The sequence below is a fragment of the Rhamphochromis longiceps genome, linkage group LG3 (assembly GCF_057381845.1).
Source record: "Rhamphochromis longiceps isolate RC_006_pf linkage group LG3, R_longiceps_female_GT1.1, whole genome shotgun sequence".
Classification (NCBI taxonomy): Eukaryota; Metazoa; Chordata; class Actinopteri; order Cichliformes; family Cichlidae; genus Rhamphochromis; species Rhamphochromis longiceps.
Genome location: NC_140559.1, coordinates 15,844,839 through 15,858,916, shown reverse-complemented (window position 1 = coordinate 15,858,916; position 14,078 = coordinate 15,844,839). Strand labels below are relative to the sequence as shown.

Here is a 14,078-nt window from a genome sequence, read left to right as displayed (position 1 = left end):
TATTAAGAGAATACAGCAAATGAGAACACGGGATGGCCAAAAAATGTCCTTTAATATGAGATCTTCTTGTTTTATTGGAGCAGTAACGTGCCATAGCAAAGAATAAGTGCACCTAAGAACAAGTATCACTGCTATGGAGTTTTTCATGTTTTACATACAGACTCAAGACTTTTTTATTTAAACACTGGTGACAACACATGTTTAATTTTCCATCAAACATTTCTTTCAGTCGTCTGCGTTTATCAGTGCTATGTGTGACTCATTTTTATTCAATAACCACAAAGTACAAAAATGCAAGATTAAACATTTTATTATAGATAAAAAGATAATTAATTACACATTCATACAATGAACAAGGTTTCTATAAAAATTACACACAGTGTAAGAAAAACATTATAAAAGTTTCATCAAAATATGAAATGCTTTCATATGATTAACGATTTTCTTAAAGATCATGTTCTTTGATGATCAAATTACATGTGCCACATTTTAAAAGTATAATATACTTAGAAAAGTGTTCACAAAAGAGCGATGTTTTAAGTGGAAGAAAAAGCATGGATGTGATGAGGGGACCAGAAACACTGGATCACAGGGCAGCTGGTACGGATTTGCGGATTTTTCTAGTGTCTGCAGAGCTGGTGGTTTCAAAAACTGCAGTCTTCACTCATCAGAAGGCCGTAAATTTGGCTGCTTGGTCAGATCAAAACCGTCCCCCAGGCTCTCAGTGGAGCCTGTGTCTCTTAAATGACTTTATAGAGTCTGGGAGGAGTTCGAGATCGTGGCCGGGGGTCATCCTGTGAGTCAGAGAAATTGTCATATTACACACTCTGGCTGCTGTGTGAAGACACAGTTTAACTTTTCTCTGGGATCCTTCTGAGTGTGTGATAGTCTCACGCTCAGGTTGCACATTTGTAAATCTAACTTTCCTTTTTATCTAAATTTTCCTTTTTTGAATTAAACAAATGTAAATAAAATGTAATAAAGCTTTCCATCCGGGCATGCAGCCTCCAGCTCTCCCCATCCTCAATGTTACAAAAGCACAGGTTTTACTAAGAACAACCTTTTGTACTAATAAGATGGAAGAAATCTCCTTCAGCATTCACAAAGTGGACTATTTCTCTCGCCTGATTGTGTTTTAGGGAAAAAGCAGCTAATAGATAGTTAATGGGTTTTGTATTCGTTGTTGGTTTATCCTCAGGATTTTCTGTGAGTCTGTTGTGGTCAGTGCAATCCTCCATGCTGTTGCATGCTGGGAGGAGGGTCAGGTCGAGGGTCACAGATGTCAACAGACTGAATGAACTCATCTGCGAGGCCAGCAATGTTGTGCGGATGGAGCTGGACTCAGTTAGGGTGGTGTCTGAGAGGCAGATGTTGTCCAAGATAAGGACAATGGTGGATAATACTTTACCGGAAGTACTCCTAGAGGTGAGAAACGTGACTAATTGAATCCAGACGCTTGACGAATTGCATCTGGTGTGAAAAAAGATTTATGTTTGTCCAGAGAGGGAGGGGGTCGTTGCTGGGGGGGCATGGTTGAGGAGAGTTCAGCAGATTTTGTGATGAGTCAGTGGAGATCCGAGTGCATTCGGCTGTATAGAGACCGAATGATCGCAGCAGTTGGTGAGTAGAGGTCTACAAATGTAAACATTTTTTGGCAAAGACTGAGGGCTATTTCGTTCTTTTTACAATAGTGGATTTAGATTTATTAAGAATTATTATTTATTAAGTGAGAGAAAGAAAAAGAGTTTTTCTTCATTTTTCTTCGCTTTTCTTTGCAAGCTCCTTTGACTTCATTTTTAGAGCTACTTTTACAAGGACAGATATGGACATTTTTGACACGATGCACAGTGCAGATGAATGAGAAGGAGGAATTCCTCCTATCTATGCTTACACTCAGTGAGCTCCTCCCTAATGAATGTCAAGTTATCATCTCCATCTCCATCCTGTGTGTGTGTGTGTGTGTGTGTGTGTGTGTGTGTGTTGATTTATCCCACTTTTCGAGTTTCATCTGTAGAGCGGTGTACTCCGGTGCACAAAATAGAAAACAATTTATTCTGAAAAAATGCAGATGAAGAGTTGTTTGTTGACAGTATAGATCGTCTGTTTTTAAGCCGGCGATGGTCTAGCTGCCAGTCATTTAATAGACCAATATTTTTTATTTATTTAAATGGTGCTAACTCACTTTGTTCCACACAGCCCAGCAGTGGCGGTTAAACTAACCTGTTTTTGGATCAAAGAAAACCATCAAAGCATGAGGAATGAGCCCAGGAGTCTCGGCTAAAAAAAAAAAGCACTAACCACTACTTTCTTATGTCTACTATACAGGAGTTGCTGCTCACACCCTGAGTTACACTAATGAGTCTGTCAGATGTCCCAAATGTCAGGCTGCACGCGTACTCACACTGGACTCCTCATGGCCTTATTTCCACGAGCCCTCGACTCAGCTGCAAAGTGCTTACAGGGTCAGTTTCCTTTTCACCAGAATTATCTGCTGTCATCCAGTCATAAGTTGAGCAATGGTTTAACCAATTTTCCATCAAACCATAAAGGGAAGCTGGATTTTAATAGAACCTATACTACGCAATTACTTTTTATTGAGTTCATGCACTGTCTCTGAAGCACCCCCAAGAATGGGCTAAAATCGTCCCTGGAGTACAGTGCTGCAAATACCGCGAGATCTGCGACTTTATCACTTGAACGGGCGGCTCTTAATTCTCCTGCACGCGCTTTTTGGTGAGTTCGCGAGAACGCGCAGGAGATATCAGCTGTCCGGTGTGCTTTCCAGTCACAGACCGTGTGCGCTGCTGGTGGATTCACACTGTAGTGATGCAGGAGAACCAGGAGCTGGAGCAGCGGACTGCTGGAGCCCCCACCTCCTCCTCAGGAGCCCAGGTCAGTAAGCAGGACGCGTGGGTTTATATCTGATCCTTCTCGGTGTGGGTAGAAGAATACACGAGTATCTGCCGGTTTTTGCCTCCGCGGCTCTGAACCTTAGTCAGGAAACCGCTGGCTGTTCTGGGATCCGTGACTGGCTCGTAGACGGTGTTGTGGCAAAAAGTGATTGCCTGCAAAAAAAAATGATTTCCACTGTTTCCATGTGTTTTTTATGTGTAATATCTTTGCGTATGTTGCTAAATTATTAGTTTCAGATGTAGCCATTCTTGTATTTTGCTTGTTTACATTATTGTATTTTGCACAACTCTGTTGCTTGTGAAGCTCGCACACAAGAATTTCACTCACATGTGCTGTACCAATGTACCTGCACATGTGATGTGACAATAAAAGTGATTTGATTTGATTTGATTTGATTTAAATAAACTTTTGTGAACAGGTATTACAGAGGGGGTTATATATAAAATTTAAAAAATTACCTGTTTCTCAAGTATCTTTATTACTGTGTCATTGTACTTACATTATAATCAATCAGCTCCCTTTTGTCCACTTAAAATATGTTTACAGAACTATTGTTGCAATTTCAGCTGTCCTCTTGGCCAGATTACTCTTAAAAAAGACATTTTTCAAGTCAAAAAGGTTTTTTCTCACTGAGGCTTCATCCGTGGTCTATGCCTGTAACACGTGTTTCTCCAGTGGAAATGTTTAGAAGCCTTTTCTCTGCTGTTCAGCCCTCTGATTCAGTCCAGCGCAGAAGTCCCGACAGAGCATCCTGCTGTTAAACAGCAAAGACCCAGTGCAGCTGCCAACTGGTGCGGATAGCCCGAGGTGTCCCGCTAGACTCCGACAAATCTAACAACAAACATATAAAACAGCCAAACATTCTAATAAATACGAAGCAAACTGAATAATATCTCCTACAGCGGGTCTCTCACATTAAAATCATTTTCACTGCTTTTAAATCATTTCTTAATAAATCCAAAACATTTCCAGTGAAATTAATGTTTTAAATAAACACGATAAACTGTTTAAATTATTTTTAATAATCAACGTAAAATACGGATTTTAAAAAATGTTATAAACGAATAAATATCCTTTAAAGCTGTCAATGAAACAGTAATATGTATGTTCTTGTGTTGGGGTGGTGCAGCCTTAAACATGAGGGAAAGTAATGACAGTGACAATAATGTTAATGATCCAGGGAAGCCCCACTGGGTCATCGTGCAGGGCTCAGCAGATGTGCAGCTCTTCCTTAGATGTGGATAAACTCACAGGCACACGTGCCACATGGTGGTGCTGTACAAGAAGAGGGTCGCGGGTATGAATCCAGTCTGTGCTGTTCATATGTTCTTCCACTGTCCAGAGGATCACTGTGATTCTAAATGAAGTCAAAGAATTGTATGATCCATCGTACCAATCGTTTTTCTCGTGACAGGAATAATGAAACAACTTTTTCGGGGGGGATAATGGTGGAGGCTTTGAAGCAGGTGGGTACAGTACATGTCCTCAGGGAGGTGCTAAAGCTAACAGTGTAGGTCTGATGGAGTCACAGTCTGGTCCAGCTGCTGATGTGTGTGTGTGTTGGCTGGCATGGCACACACACCAGCCATGAATAATCAAAGGGCCTTTTCATTAGAACCTGCTCAGATTAGCTCGACTGGTTTTCCATAGAAATTGACAGACCACGTGACTTTTGCGCATTGCATTGTGGGTACGAGTGGCAACATAATCAAAACACTGCATTAAGCGCTAGCATTTCCAGCACTGGTAATCATTAATCATTAATTCTGCGTCTGGTTTTGAAAGTGACAATGAAGGAGAGAAGCGGAGAGTGGATGACGAAGCCATCCTGAGCCTGTTCGTTTCCGACACTGGAGAAGAGGACTTTGGTGGTTTTAGTGCAGGAAGAAGAGAAAGATGGTGAATGACTGACTTTTCTTCTTGTTAAAGCCGTGTCACTGCACCTGAGCCTAAAAGGTAGGCCCAATCTATTTTTCTGGTGTGCTGTAGGTTATTGTTATGTACTACATTTGTTACTCATTTATGAAGCACAGTACATGTTTCGTACTTGTAATTACCGGTACTTGTGCATATACCTAAAAAGTTATGCAAATATGTACCCATAACTTGTTTTTCAAAATATTAATAAAAGTGATGTCTCCAAACAGCCATCTCTTTCCTGACAGTTCCCTTTGTGCATATTCTCTTACATATGACATGTAAGTCAACATTGAAACACCTGCGGCTTTTAGTCAGGTGCGGCTAATGTATGTACAAAACAGGATTTCCCCCTGATTTTAGCTAATATTCAGGTGCGTGTTGTAGTCCGGGAAATGCAGTATATGGTCCTAAGTGTTAGTAACTTCAGATCCCTGCAACAAGCCCAGGTCCAGTTTACTTTGGTGATTTGGACTATTCCACTTCACAGCTGTTGTTCCTTTTTTCTTTTATCTCGTGTACAGGCCAACGCATCTATTTGTCGTTTCAGGTTGTAGTATTACACAACATTTTCAGATCTAATAGAAATAGAATGAGTGTTTTGTAATTCATTCAATGCATTGTCTTTATTTATAACTGGCATTATTGTTTCATTCTATCATAGAATCTTACAAGAAAGAGGCAACATTGTATTCCATCATGCTGTATTATTTATCAGCTGCTTCGGTGAAAAACAAATCAACAATGCAACCAAAAAACATTGCAAAACAACATACTGGAAAACAGTTATTCATCACTTGATTGTTTCAATACAACACTTGGGCACATATATGCGGGACTTTTGTGGCTGTTTTGATATCGCTCTCTCTCTTAACCGATCAAATCTCGCTGTTGTAGCAGCTTTAAACTCGGTATGACCCAGGTTGATAGAGGGGGCCCAGTCTGGATCGCATTCCAGCATTTTGTAGGCTGGTTTTCCTACAAAACTCAACAAACTTTAGCCCGCAAAGCCACAGTGAACAAAGCAGCACAGCGCAATGAATTCAATTCAAATTAAGACTTATTTGTAACCTACATCAACAATTATGTTATGATAAAATATGTATTAACTACAACAGAAGACTTACCTTTGTGGAAATGCTTGGAGCAGACTAACATGTGAGCTGGAGTGTTCTGAGACGTTATATTTGGTCTTTGAATGGCTGCAATCCAGGCCATCCGTCGGCTCTTTGTTATTTCGGAAACATGGCTCGAACAATTTCTCTTCCACGACGGAATCCAATAAAAAATCTCTTTACCCGTCGGCTTCCCGGTGCTGTCATGTGACTATTGCAGTTAATAATACAACAGCTTCTTGCCATTTTTTGTGTTTCTTTTTATCGCTGTGTGACTGTTTTCATGTGAAAGCCTACATGCGCTAGTACCGCTTGCCACTCGTACCCACAATCCTTTGTGGTTTTACCCTGGAATAACGTCACATTTTCAATCTTTGGTCGTGTCCAAATTCATGGGCTGCATCCTCCTGAGGACGCATTTGTAGACCGATTACGTCATAGCGACACGCCGAAGGCTGTCCAAATTCGTAGACTCCTCCGAATGCAGCCGACAAATGCGTCCTCCTTTTCCCCGAATTTGAAGGGTGTGTCCTTCATGGCCTACCATATCCCAGAATTCATGGCGCGGCGTCAAACAGAAAACTGATTAAACAGAAGAGTGAGATGGTCGAGAATTTACGCCAGTGTCCTGTTATATTTTAGATAGCAAGGAGCAGACGGCCGAGTTTATTATACTCCACAGAGACAGCGGTGACACTAATCAGAAGGCTCGACCGTCCAATTTCCCCAGCCGTTTACTTCCGGCCTACCCGACCTTCTGGGGACCCGGCCCACGTAGACCGCAACGGCTGGGTCCTCAGGAGGATGTAGCCCATGAATTTGGACACGACCTCTATTACACTCGAGTAACACCTAATTGTTGTTATAGCAATGCAGCAGAACATCCCGTGATATCATTTGTATGCAACACAAACGCAAGCAGGGTCTAATTGTGGTCATAAATATTTTGCGCAGTTGTGAGTTTTGTACCCTTGTAAACATAAAATATCAGAAAATGTTTGTGCATCTACAGATGAGAATTTGTGTTTGTAAAAGATATTTACACAAGTTACTTTAAAAAAAAATTGCTAAGGTCTGGTTACATGTACAAAGCAAAAAACCACTTGTTTTTGCAAAGTGATTGGTCAAAGTCATGTCAATCAGTTGGAGGGGTGCTTTACTGAGCTCCTTTTAAAAAGCACCCCTCCGGCACGCAGACTGGATATTTAAACTTGTGATTGACATGACATTGACCAAATAGCTGAAAGGAATAAAAATTGGGTCAAAATTTGTGCTTGCAAGTTGAAACTCCAACACAGCCAGGGAACTTGAGCGCAGTTTTACATGTAGTTTCTTGCTTTGTATCGGTAAGTAGAACTGAACAAAAATAATTTATTACACAAATCTTTTTTGCACACTCATAATTTTCATCTATAAATGCACAAACCTAAAAATTTCAGATATTTTGGTTTACAAGGCTACAAAACTCAGTTCACAACTACACAAAATATTTATGACCACAATTAGGAGATCAGCAAAGCGAGCGTGTACCTGCTGCTCGCTTTATGGCTTCTTGTCAGACTCGGGGAGCATGTTGTTGTTATTGTGGGCATCATTTCCCTCATTGCCGAGATTAACAAATGGCAAATTTTTTCATGTTCCAGTCATAAGTGTAAAGATAAAAAACTATATGATCTTCTGGGTCAAAGGTCAGCGTCACACTGATTAAGATGAAGGATCAGCTCCAAACTTGATTTAATAATATAATATTCATAATGATCTCTTTCTTGGTTTGAGGTATTTAAGAAATGTCAATACAGCATACAACTTCACACTGACACACAAAGATTGATATATTATATTAATGTTTAATAAAAACACAATAAAACATCAGTTTTAGTATAGATCTCTCTGAGTGCTTGTGTTTTATTTTTTTGTTCCTTCGTGGAGTCTAACGTCACCGCTCTCTCTTTCTGTCTGCTGTTTATTCAGAAACAGAAGAAGACTGGACGTACTGTGCACCAGTGCCAGGACTGCAACAAGACCTATAAATCCAAACACAATTTAAAGCGTCACCATAGAATTCACACCGGAGAGAGACCGCACAGCTGTGACGAGTGCGGAGCAGCTTTCAACGCTTTAGGCGCTACAAATCCACCAGCGCATCCACACAGGAGAGAAACCCTACAGCTGTGAAGAGTGTGTCGCAGCCTTCGCAGTTTCGAGTACACTGAAAAAGCATCTCCGTGTTCACACTGGAGAGAAACCCTATGTTTGTAAACCCTAATGCTCAGCTCTGCGACCTGAGTGCTCACACTGTGCATCCAAATTTTAGCTTGGTAACATGAAGTGTTACCAAAGCTTATATTATATAGCTAAGATATAACACAAAATCTGTCTCTTGCTCTTCCTCTCTCTCCATCTCTGTCTTTCACTCACACAGACACACAGCACCAACAACATCAACTAAAATGCTAATGAAAAACACTGACTTACAACACAGCTGCAGTTGAGCAGAAATGTCCATCCAACTTCTTTCGCGGATGTTGCCATGATAATTTTGTAAGGCCACATCAAAAAGGCTCGGATGGGCTTGCCAAAGTTCTACTAGTTCATCTTTTTCACTTCTGTTTCTGTATTTGCACACGCGGAGTGTGAGATGTTGCGTTAAATTGGCTCGTGGCATCGCATCTATAGTGTGATACCCTCACAAGTGGCAACCATGTGACCGTACAATTGCTGATCGGGAGCTGGTCGTGAGGCGTTAATCGCGTCTCATTACCCCATTTATACTACATGATGCATGACACACGATTAAGGCGAAACTCCCCAAATCTCGGTTAGCGAGTTGATGCTGACAGCACTAAGTAAAACAAAAGGAAAAGTCACATTTATAAAGAGTCGATCTCGTCTGAAAATGGGCCATAAATTGCACCGTGTATGCCCAGCTTAACTTTGACACAAAGACGTCTGCTGTGATGTTTACACCTGTGGTGAAGTCTCACTAGTGTCAGATTTTATTATATACACAGATATAAAAATATGGATATGTACAGATAAACGATCCAAATTATAATATTTCTGTCCGAGTCAAAATTGATTGGATCAAATCAATTATGGAAATCAGATACCCAGCACTGTTTTCTTTTTTCTGCCAAATATTAGCTCATTTTTTTCAACCTAAATTTTATCAGCTTGATAAAGAAATGACTGAAACACTCTTGTGAGGCCTGTTTAGTGGACTGATGTTGATCTTAACTGATTTAACTCCTACTCCTTTTCTTAGTTTAAGTTTATCGTTCTAATCGTTTTTGCTGCTTTATATTTTCAATTTAATTTTGTTGTTTAAGGATTTTTGGCAACACGGTGGTTAGAAGGTCCTGAGTTCAATTCCACCATCAGGCCGGGGTCTTTCTGTGTGGAGTTTGCATGTTCTCCCCATGTTTGTGTGGGTTCTCCCCGGATGCTCGGCTTCCTCCCACCATCCAAAGACATGCACTTTGTGGGGATAGGTTAATTGAAAAATCTAAATTGCCCATAGGTGTGAATGCTGGAGTGAATGTGAGCGCGAATGGTTGTCTGTCCCTGTGTGTTGGCCCTGCGACAGACTGGTGACCTGTCCAGGGTGTACCCGCCTCTCGCCCTATGACAGCTGGGATCAGCTCCAGCGCCCCCTGCAACCCTGAAAAGGATAAGCGGAAGTGAATGGATGGATGTTTAGGGTTTTAGTTTTAGGTCTTTTTATTACTGATTTTTTTTATTGTGTTCTTTTCTTCATGTTTGCTGTTCTGACTTGTTTAATTCATGGCTTTACTGTGAGGCTTTACATGTGGGGTTTCACAACTTGCATTTGCACCTGGATTAAGATGTGCTTTCTAAATAAAGGTTTTCTTTCTTGACTTCTGAACCAAATAACAGCTTATGAGGTGGTAACTACTGGGAACATGTCCTCAGGGCGCGAGTCCCTCTTGTTTTCTGGAGTAAAAACTTGTTCAGCATAACTGAAGAATGAAGGTGCACTAAACGATGAGGATGATGTTCAGTGGTGGTGGTGACACATACAGGTTGCACAGCTGTGACTTCCAACCAACATAAAATCAAGATCATCAAAATGTAACGACCTCGACAGGAAATCTGCAATGACCCAAACGCTTTAATAGAGTTTAATGAAAGAATCGTTTTTGCCTCAGGATTTTACAATCAGTCAATGCCAGTGCTGATTTATGAGAAACATCAATCCAGTTTCATTTAATATAGGATTTAAACAGCACCAGATGACACAAGGTTAACAGACAAAAGATAGCATGAAAAAAGAATAATGCACAACTAAAAGCAAAGGCCTGAAATATTATTTTATGATTATTTGCTGTTTTTGTTCATCTTTAAAGACTCTCCTGAGAGACTGTGAAAAGCTGCCAGGGAACCTGAATTGTTTCAGGTAGGTGGAAAACATACAAACACCGCAATAAGAAAATAACACAAGTACCTATATTAAGAGGAGTCGGCGCCCCACAAACAGCTGTGGACGGCCTTGTTTGTGTAAACTCTTTGTTATCGAGAACAGATGAATAAATATCGTCACTTCACACTTCAGGAAACCTTTCCCTGCGTGTTCATCAGAAATATATTGATGACAATGAGCCTCAATAGTTTTTCTTTTTATATAGATTTGATTTTTGTGGTTTTAAAATAGTTTTGTTAACATGTTTATTTATTTATTTTTATTTCAGTCTTTCACTCTCCAGATTTAGAAGAGCCTCAGCCATCCATCTGTTTGATTTCCATTCAGCAGTCAAGAGGAGCTGAGAGATTATGAGATTCCAACAAATATAGAACTGACTCTTCTGTATTCACTTCACTCCAATAATAAATGCACCACTGTTTTATTTTCTTCCAGTTACTTTAAAGCACTTATTTTTATATAATATAATATAATATAATATAATATAATATAATATAATATAATATAATATAATATAATATAATATGCCTTGGAGCTGGAGCTTCTGCTCTCATTAGATTCTAACTACACTACCCAAGATGCCCTGCCCGTCCCGTTGCCAAGATACGTAACATTCCACAAAGGCCATTTTGACGCCGAAAAGCGAGTTTGGCTTGAACTCAGACGACAAGTAAGACATTTAAAACATATTTATCAGATTTGAGTTTAGCTCTGCCGGCAGGTCGTTTGTCTCTGCATGCCGAGTGTGTGCTGTCTCAGGTGGGTTAATCGGCTTAAAACCGCCGGTGTCGGCTTCTTGTTAGCTGTCTGCTGCTAGGTGGCTAATGCTACTGTAAACCGTTGTTTCTGATGGAGGTTTTACTGTGTCCGCCCGCAGCTGACCCGCCGGGCTCCGATGGAGCGGGCTGACCGGGACAGAGGAGGCCGCCTGCTGAAGAACCAGCCGTACGACGAGAGCCTGGATGTGGCGGACGCCGAGGAGGTACCGAGCGTGTACAGCCCGACTTCCCGCAGCCAGCCCCAGGTAATCTCCTCCTGTCCTTGCAGAGAGCTCCGGTTTAACCGGTGATCGTGACGCCTGCTCGTGTTTCTTCATTATTTAAAGCTCAAAGTGTTTCCAGTCACAAACTCGTCTGTGTAGAAACTGTGTAGAAATGACAGAAGAGTGAATCTGGTAATGTTAAGTGAGCATCATGTTTTAGAGCCCCAGTTTTTATTAAAACACTAAATAAAGTTTCCTTCCATCAGAGTTGAACTGTAAGCTGAGTCAGTCCTGCCATGCTCCAGGTTGGTCTCAGGTCACATGACCTGGTTTTGTTTCTTCGTCTTTCAGGTGGAGTTCAGGAGGAGCAGCAGGAGGGTTCACAGCCTGATGTCGGCCCACAGCAGCAGCGACGAGTTTGACGAGGACCATGGGAGGGGGAAGGAGCCGGGAGGGGGGCGGCCAGAAGAGGAAGAAGAGGATGATGACGAAGAAGATGATGATGACGATGAGGACTCCGAAGATGACGAATCGGAGGAGGACAGCAAGCTCCACAAGGCGCCAGAGGGCCTGTATGATCCCGCCGACTACGCCAACCTGCCCGTCAGCACCGACATCAAAGAGCTGTTCCAGTACATCACACGGTGAGCAGAGACACACATGTGGCAACTCACGTTTTTTAACACCATCTGGTGCTTGTTTATGCTAAAAATAAAAAAACCTTATCAAAGTTTATTGATAAAGCACCGAATCACAACAACAGTCACCTCAAAGCACTTTATTTGTTAAAGACCCTGCAGTAAATCACGTAGTTGTCACGCACACATCTGGAGTTTCCGTGTTTTGTGTTTGTCTCAGATACACCCCCGAGTCCGTTGAGCTGGAGCACAACCTGAAGCCGTTTATCCCGGACTTCATCCCTGCAGTGGGAGACATCGACGCCTTCCTCAAGGTTCGAACACAATCGCACCTGATAGCATAGAAAGCGCGACCTCTGACCTCAGAGTGACCTCATGTTGTGATCCCACAGGTGCCGAGGGCCGATGGTAAACCGGACAACCTGGGGCTGCTGGTTCTGGATGAGCCCAGCGTGAAGCAGTCGGACCCGACGGTGCTGTCGCTGTTTCTGTCGGAGGAGACCAAGCAACACGGCGCCACCGAGGTACACACACACCTGTACGCACGCACACACACACCTGTATGCACGCACACACACACATCTGTACACACACGCACACATCTGTACGCACACACACTCAGCATTAAAGTCAGAGTCACTCCTCATTGTTTCCTTTCCTGCAGGTGAAGAAGGTGACGAGCATCGCCAACCCTCAGAGCAACCCGCGGGCGGTGGACAGCTGGGTGGAGAGCATCAGCGCGCTGCACCGCTCCAAGCCGCCAGCGAGCGTCCAGTACAGCAGACCGATGCCTGACATCGACAGCCTGATGCAGGAGTGGCCAACCGAGCTCGAGGAGCTGCTGGACCGCCTGCAGCTGCCGTCCGCCCGCCTGAACTGTGACCTGCTGCAGTATGCGGACATTGTGTGCAGCCTGCTCGACATCCCCGTCTACGGCAGCCGCGTCCAGTCCCTGCACCTGCTCTTCAGCCTCTACCTGGAGTTCAGAGACTCGCAGCACTTCACGCGCAGAGCTTAGTGGCTGGAAGTACCACATCCAAATGGTCACAAAAGTCTGTTCAGGAACTGAAAACTAACCCCAGATGTTCGACTATTTTGTGGCTGCTGTAAAAGTTTTTATTAGCTGAGAACCTGTTGCTCTGCTTTTGTTTATTTCCTCCTTTTGTTTTCTGTTTGTCCTCTGAAATAAAAGCCATGTTCAGGCTCTTTGTAAAAACACAGCTTTCGAGCTTCATCTAACCTAAGCTTGCTTTCACTGCTCACCTGTGCCACCTGCAGCAGCCTGAATACTTCAGGGACCAGATGAAGGTCCTTGATAAACGCTGTAATAAACCAGCCGCTCAGAACAAGGTCACTGTCTGAACATCTGTAAAGTCCTGTGCCTGCAAAAAACGCCTGTTACTCAAAGATGCCCGTATATATTATATGTAATTAATAAAGTAAACTCTGTGAGTGTAACCCAGTCATAGATTACATATTGTTATAATTACACAAAATGTGTTCTTTATACCTGACTGTTAGGACCTTCAAGCCTGTATTTGTATTCATTATGGTTAGAGCCCCTCCTCATTGTTCTTCTTCTTCTTTGGTGCAACCCTGTAAATACAGTGTACCCCTTTGGCCTCTCCCATTTTCTACAATTCCCCTGTGGGGGAGGTGGGTGTCGTTTCCCTGTACCCTGTGCAACACACATGTAATTCATATTTAGCCACCCTGATGTTTCTGATTGCGATTTTAGTTCAATTATTGTCATATTAATGCTAGCACGAATATATAATTATGGCTAGCTTGGAAGTTGTGATGGGTTGAGCGAACCCCCCACTGTTTGTATTTGGTTGTAGGAGCTGGAGCGAGCAAGTTATTTACTCGGAGGTCTTTCTTTTACCTTTCTTTGTCAGGTATGTCAGATTTTTTGCTGGTGTTTTTTTTTCTTATGTCAAAAATGTTCCATGTAACTTCGTACTTTATGTTTAATGGAAAAATAAACGCAGAGCCTTTTCTACAATTCCCCTGTGGGAGAGGAGCTGGAGCGAGCACGTGTTTACTTGGAGGTTTTTCTTTTACCTTTCTTT

The 14,078-nt window shown here is 42.2% G+C and overlaps 1 protein-coding gene and 1 long non-coding RNA gene across 3 annotated transcripts; both read left to right on the top strand.

Annotated features, from left to right (window-relative positions):
• The first annotated feature begins 2,328 nt into the window (after positions 1–2,328).
• Positions 2,329–10,480, top strand: LOC146673129 (uncharacterized). Its single transcript, XR_014910521.1, has 3 exons — positions 2,329–2,892; positions 4,699–4,869; positions 7,917–10,480. It is a non-coding gene; the product is annotated as an uncharacterized LOC146673129 (long non-coding RNA).
• A 504-nt stretch (positions 10,481–10,984) lies between these two features.
• Positions 10,985–13,953, top strand: ift46 (intraflagellar transport 46 homolog (Chlamydomonas)). Of its 2 annotated transcripts, none has more exons than XM_085401838.1 (6): positions 10,985–11,056; positions 11,264–11,410; positions 11,720–12,012; positions 12,227–12,320; positions 12,399–12,530; positions 12,671–13,953. In XM_085401838.1, exons 2-6 carry the CDS (start codon positions 11,282–11,284, stop codon positions 13,022–13,024), a joined length of 1,002 nt encoding a protein of 333 aa, XP_085257964.1. In that variant the 5' UTR covers positions 10,985–11,056; positions 11,264–11,281; the 3' UTR covers positions 13,025–13,953. The 2 variants fall into 2 exon arrangements, with proteins under 2 accessions (XP_085257964.1, XP_085257965.1); XM_085401839.1 differs by having other exon boundaries at positions 11,005–11,145.
• Positions 13,954–14,078: the final 125 nt, after the last annotated feature.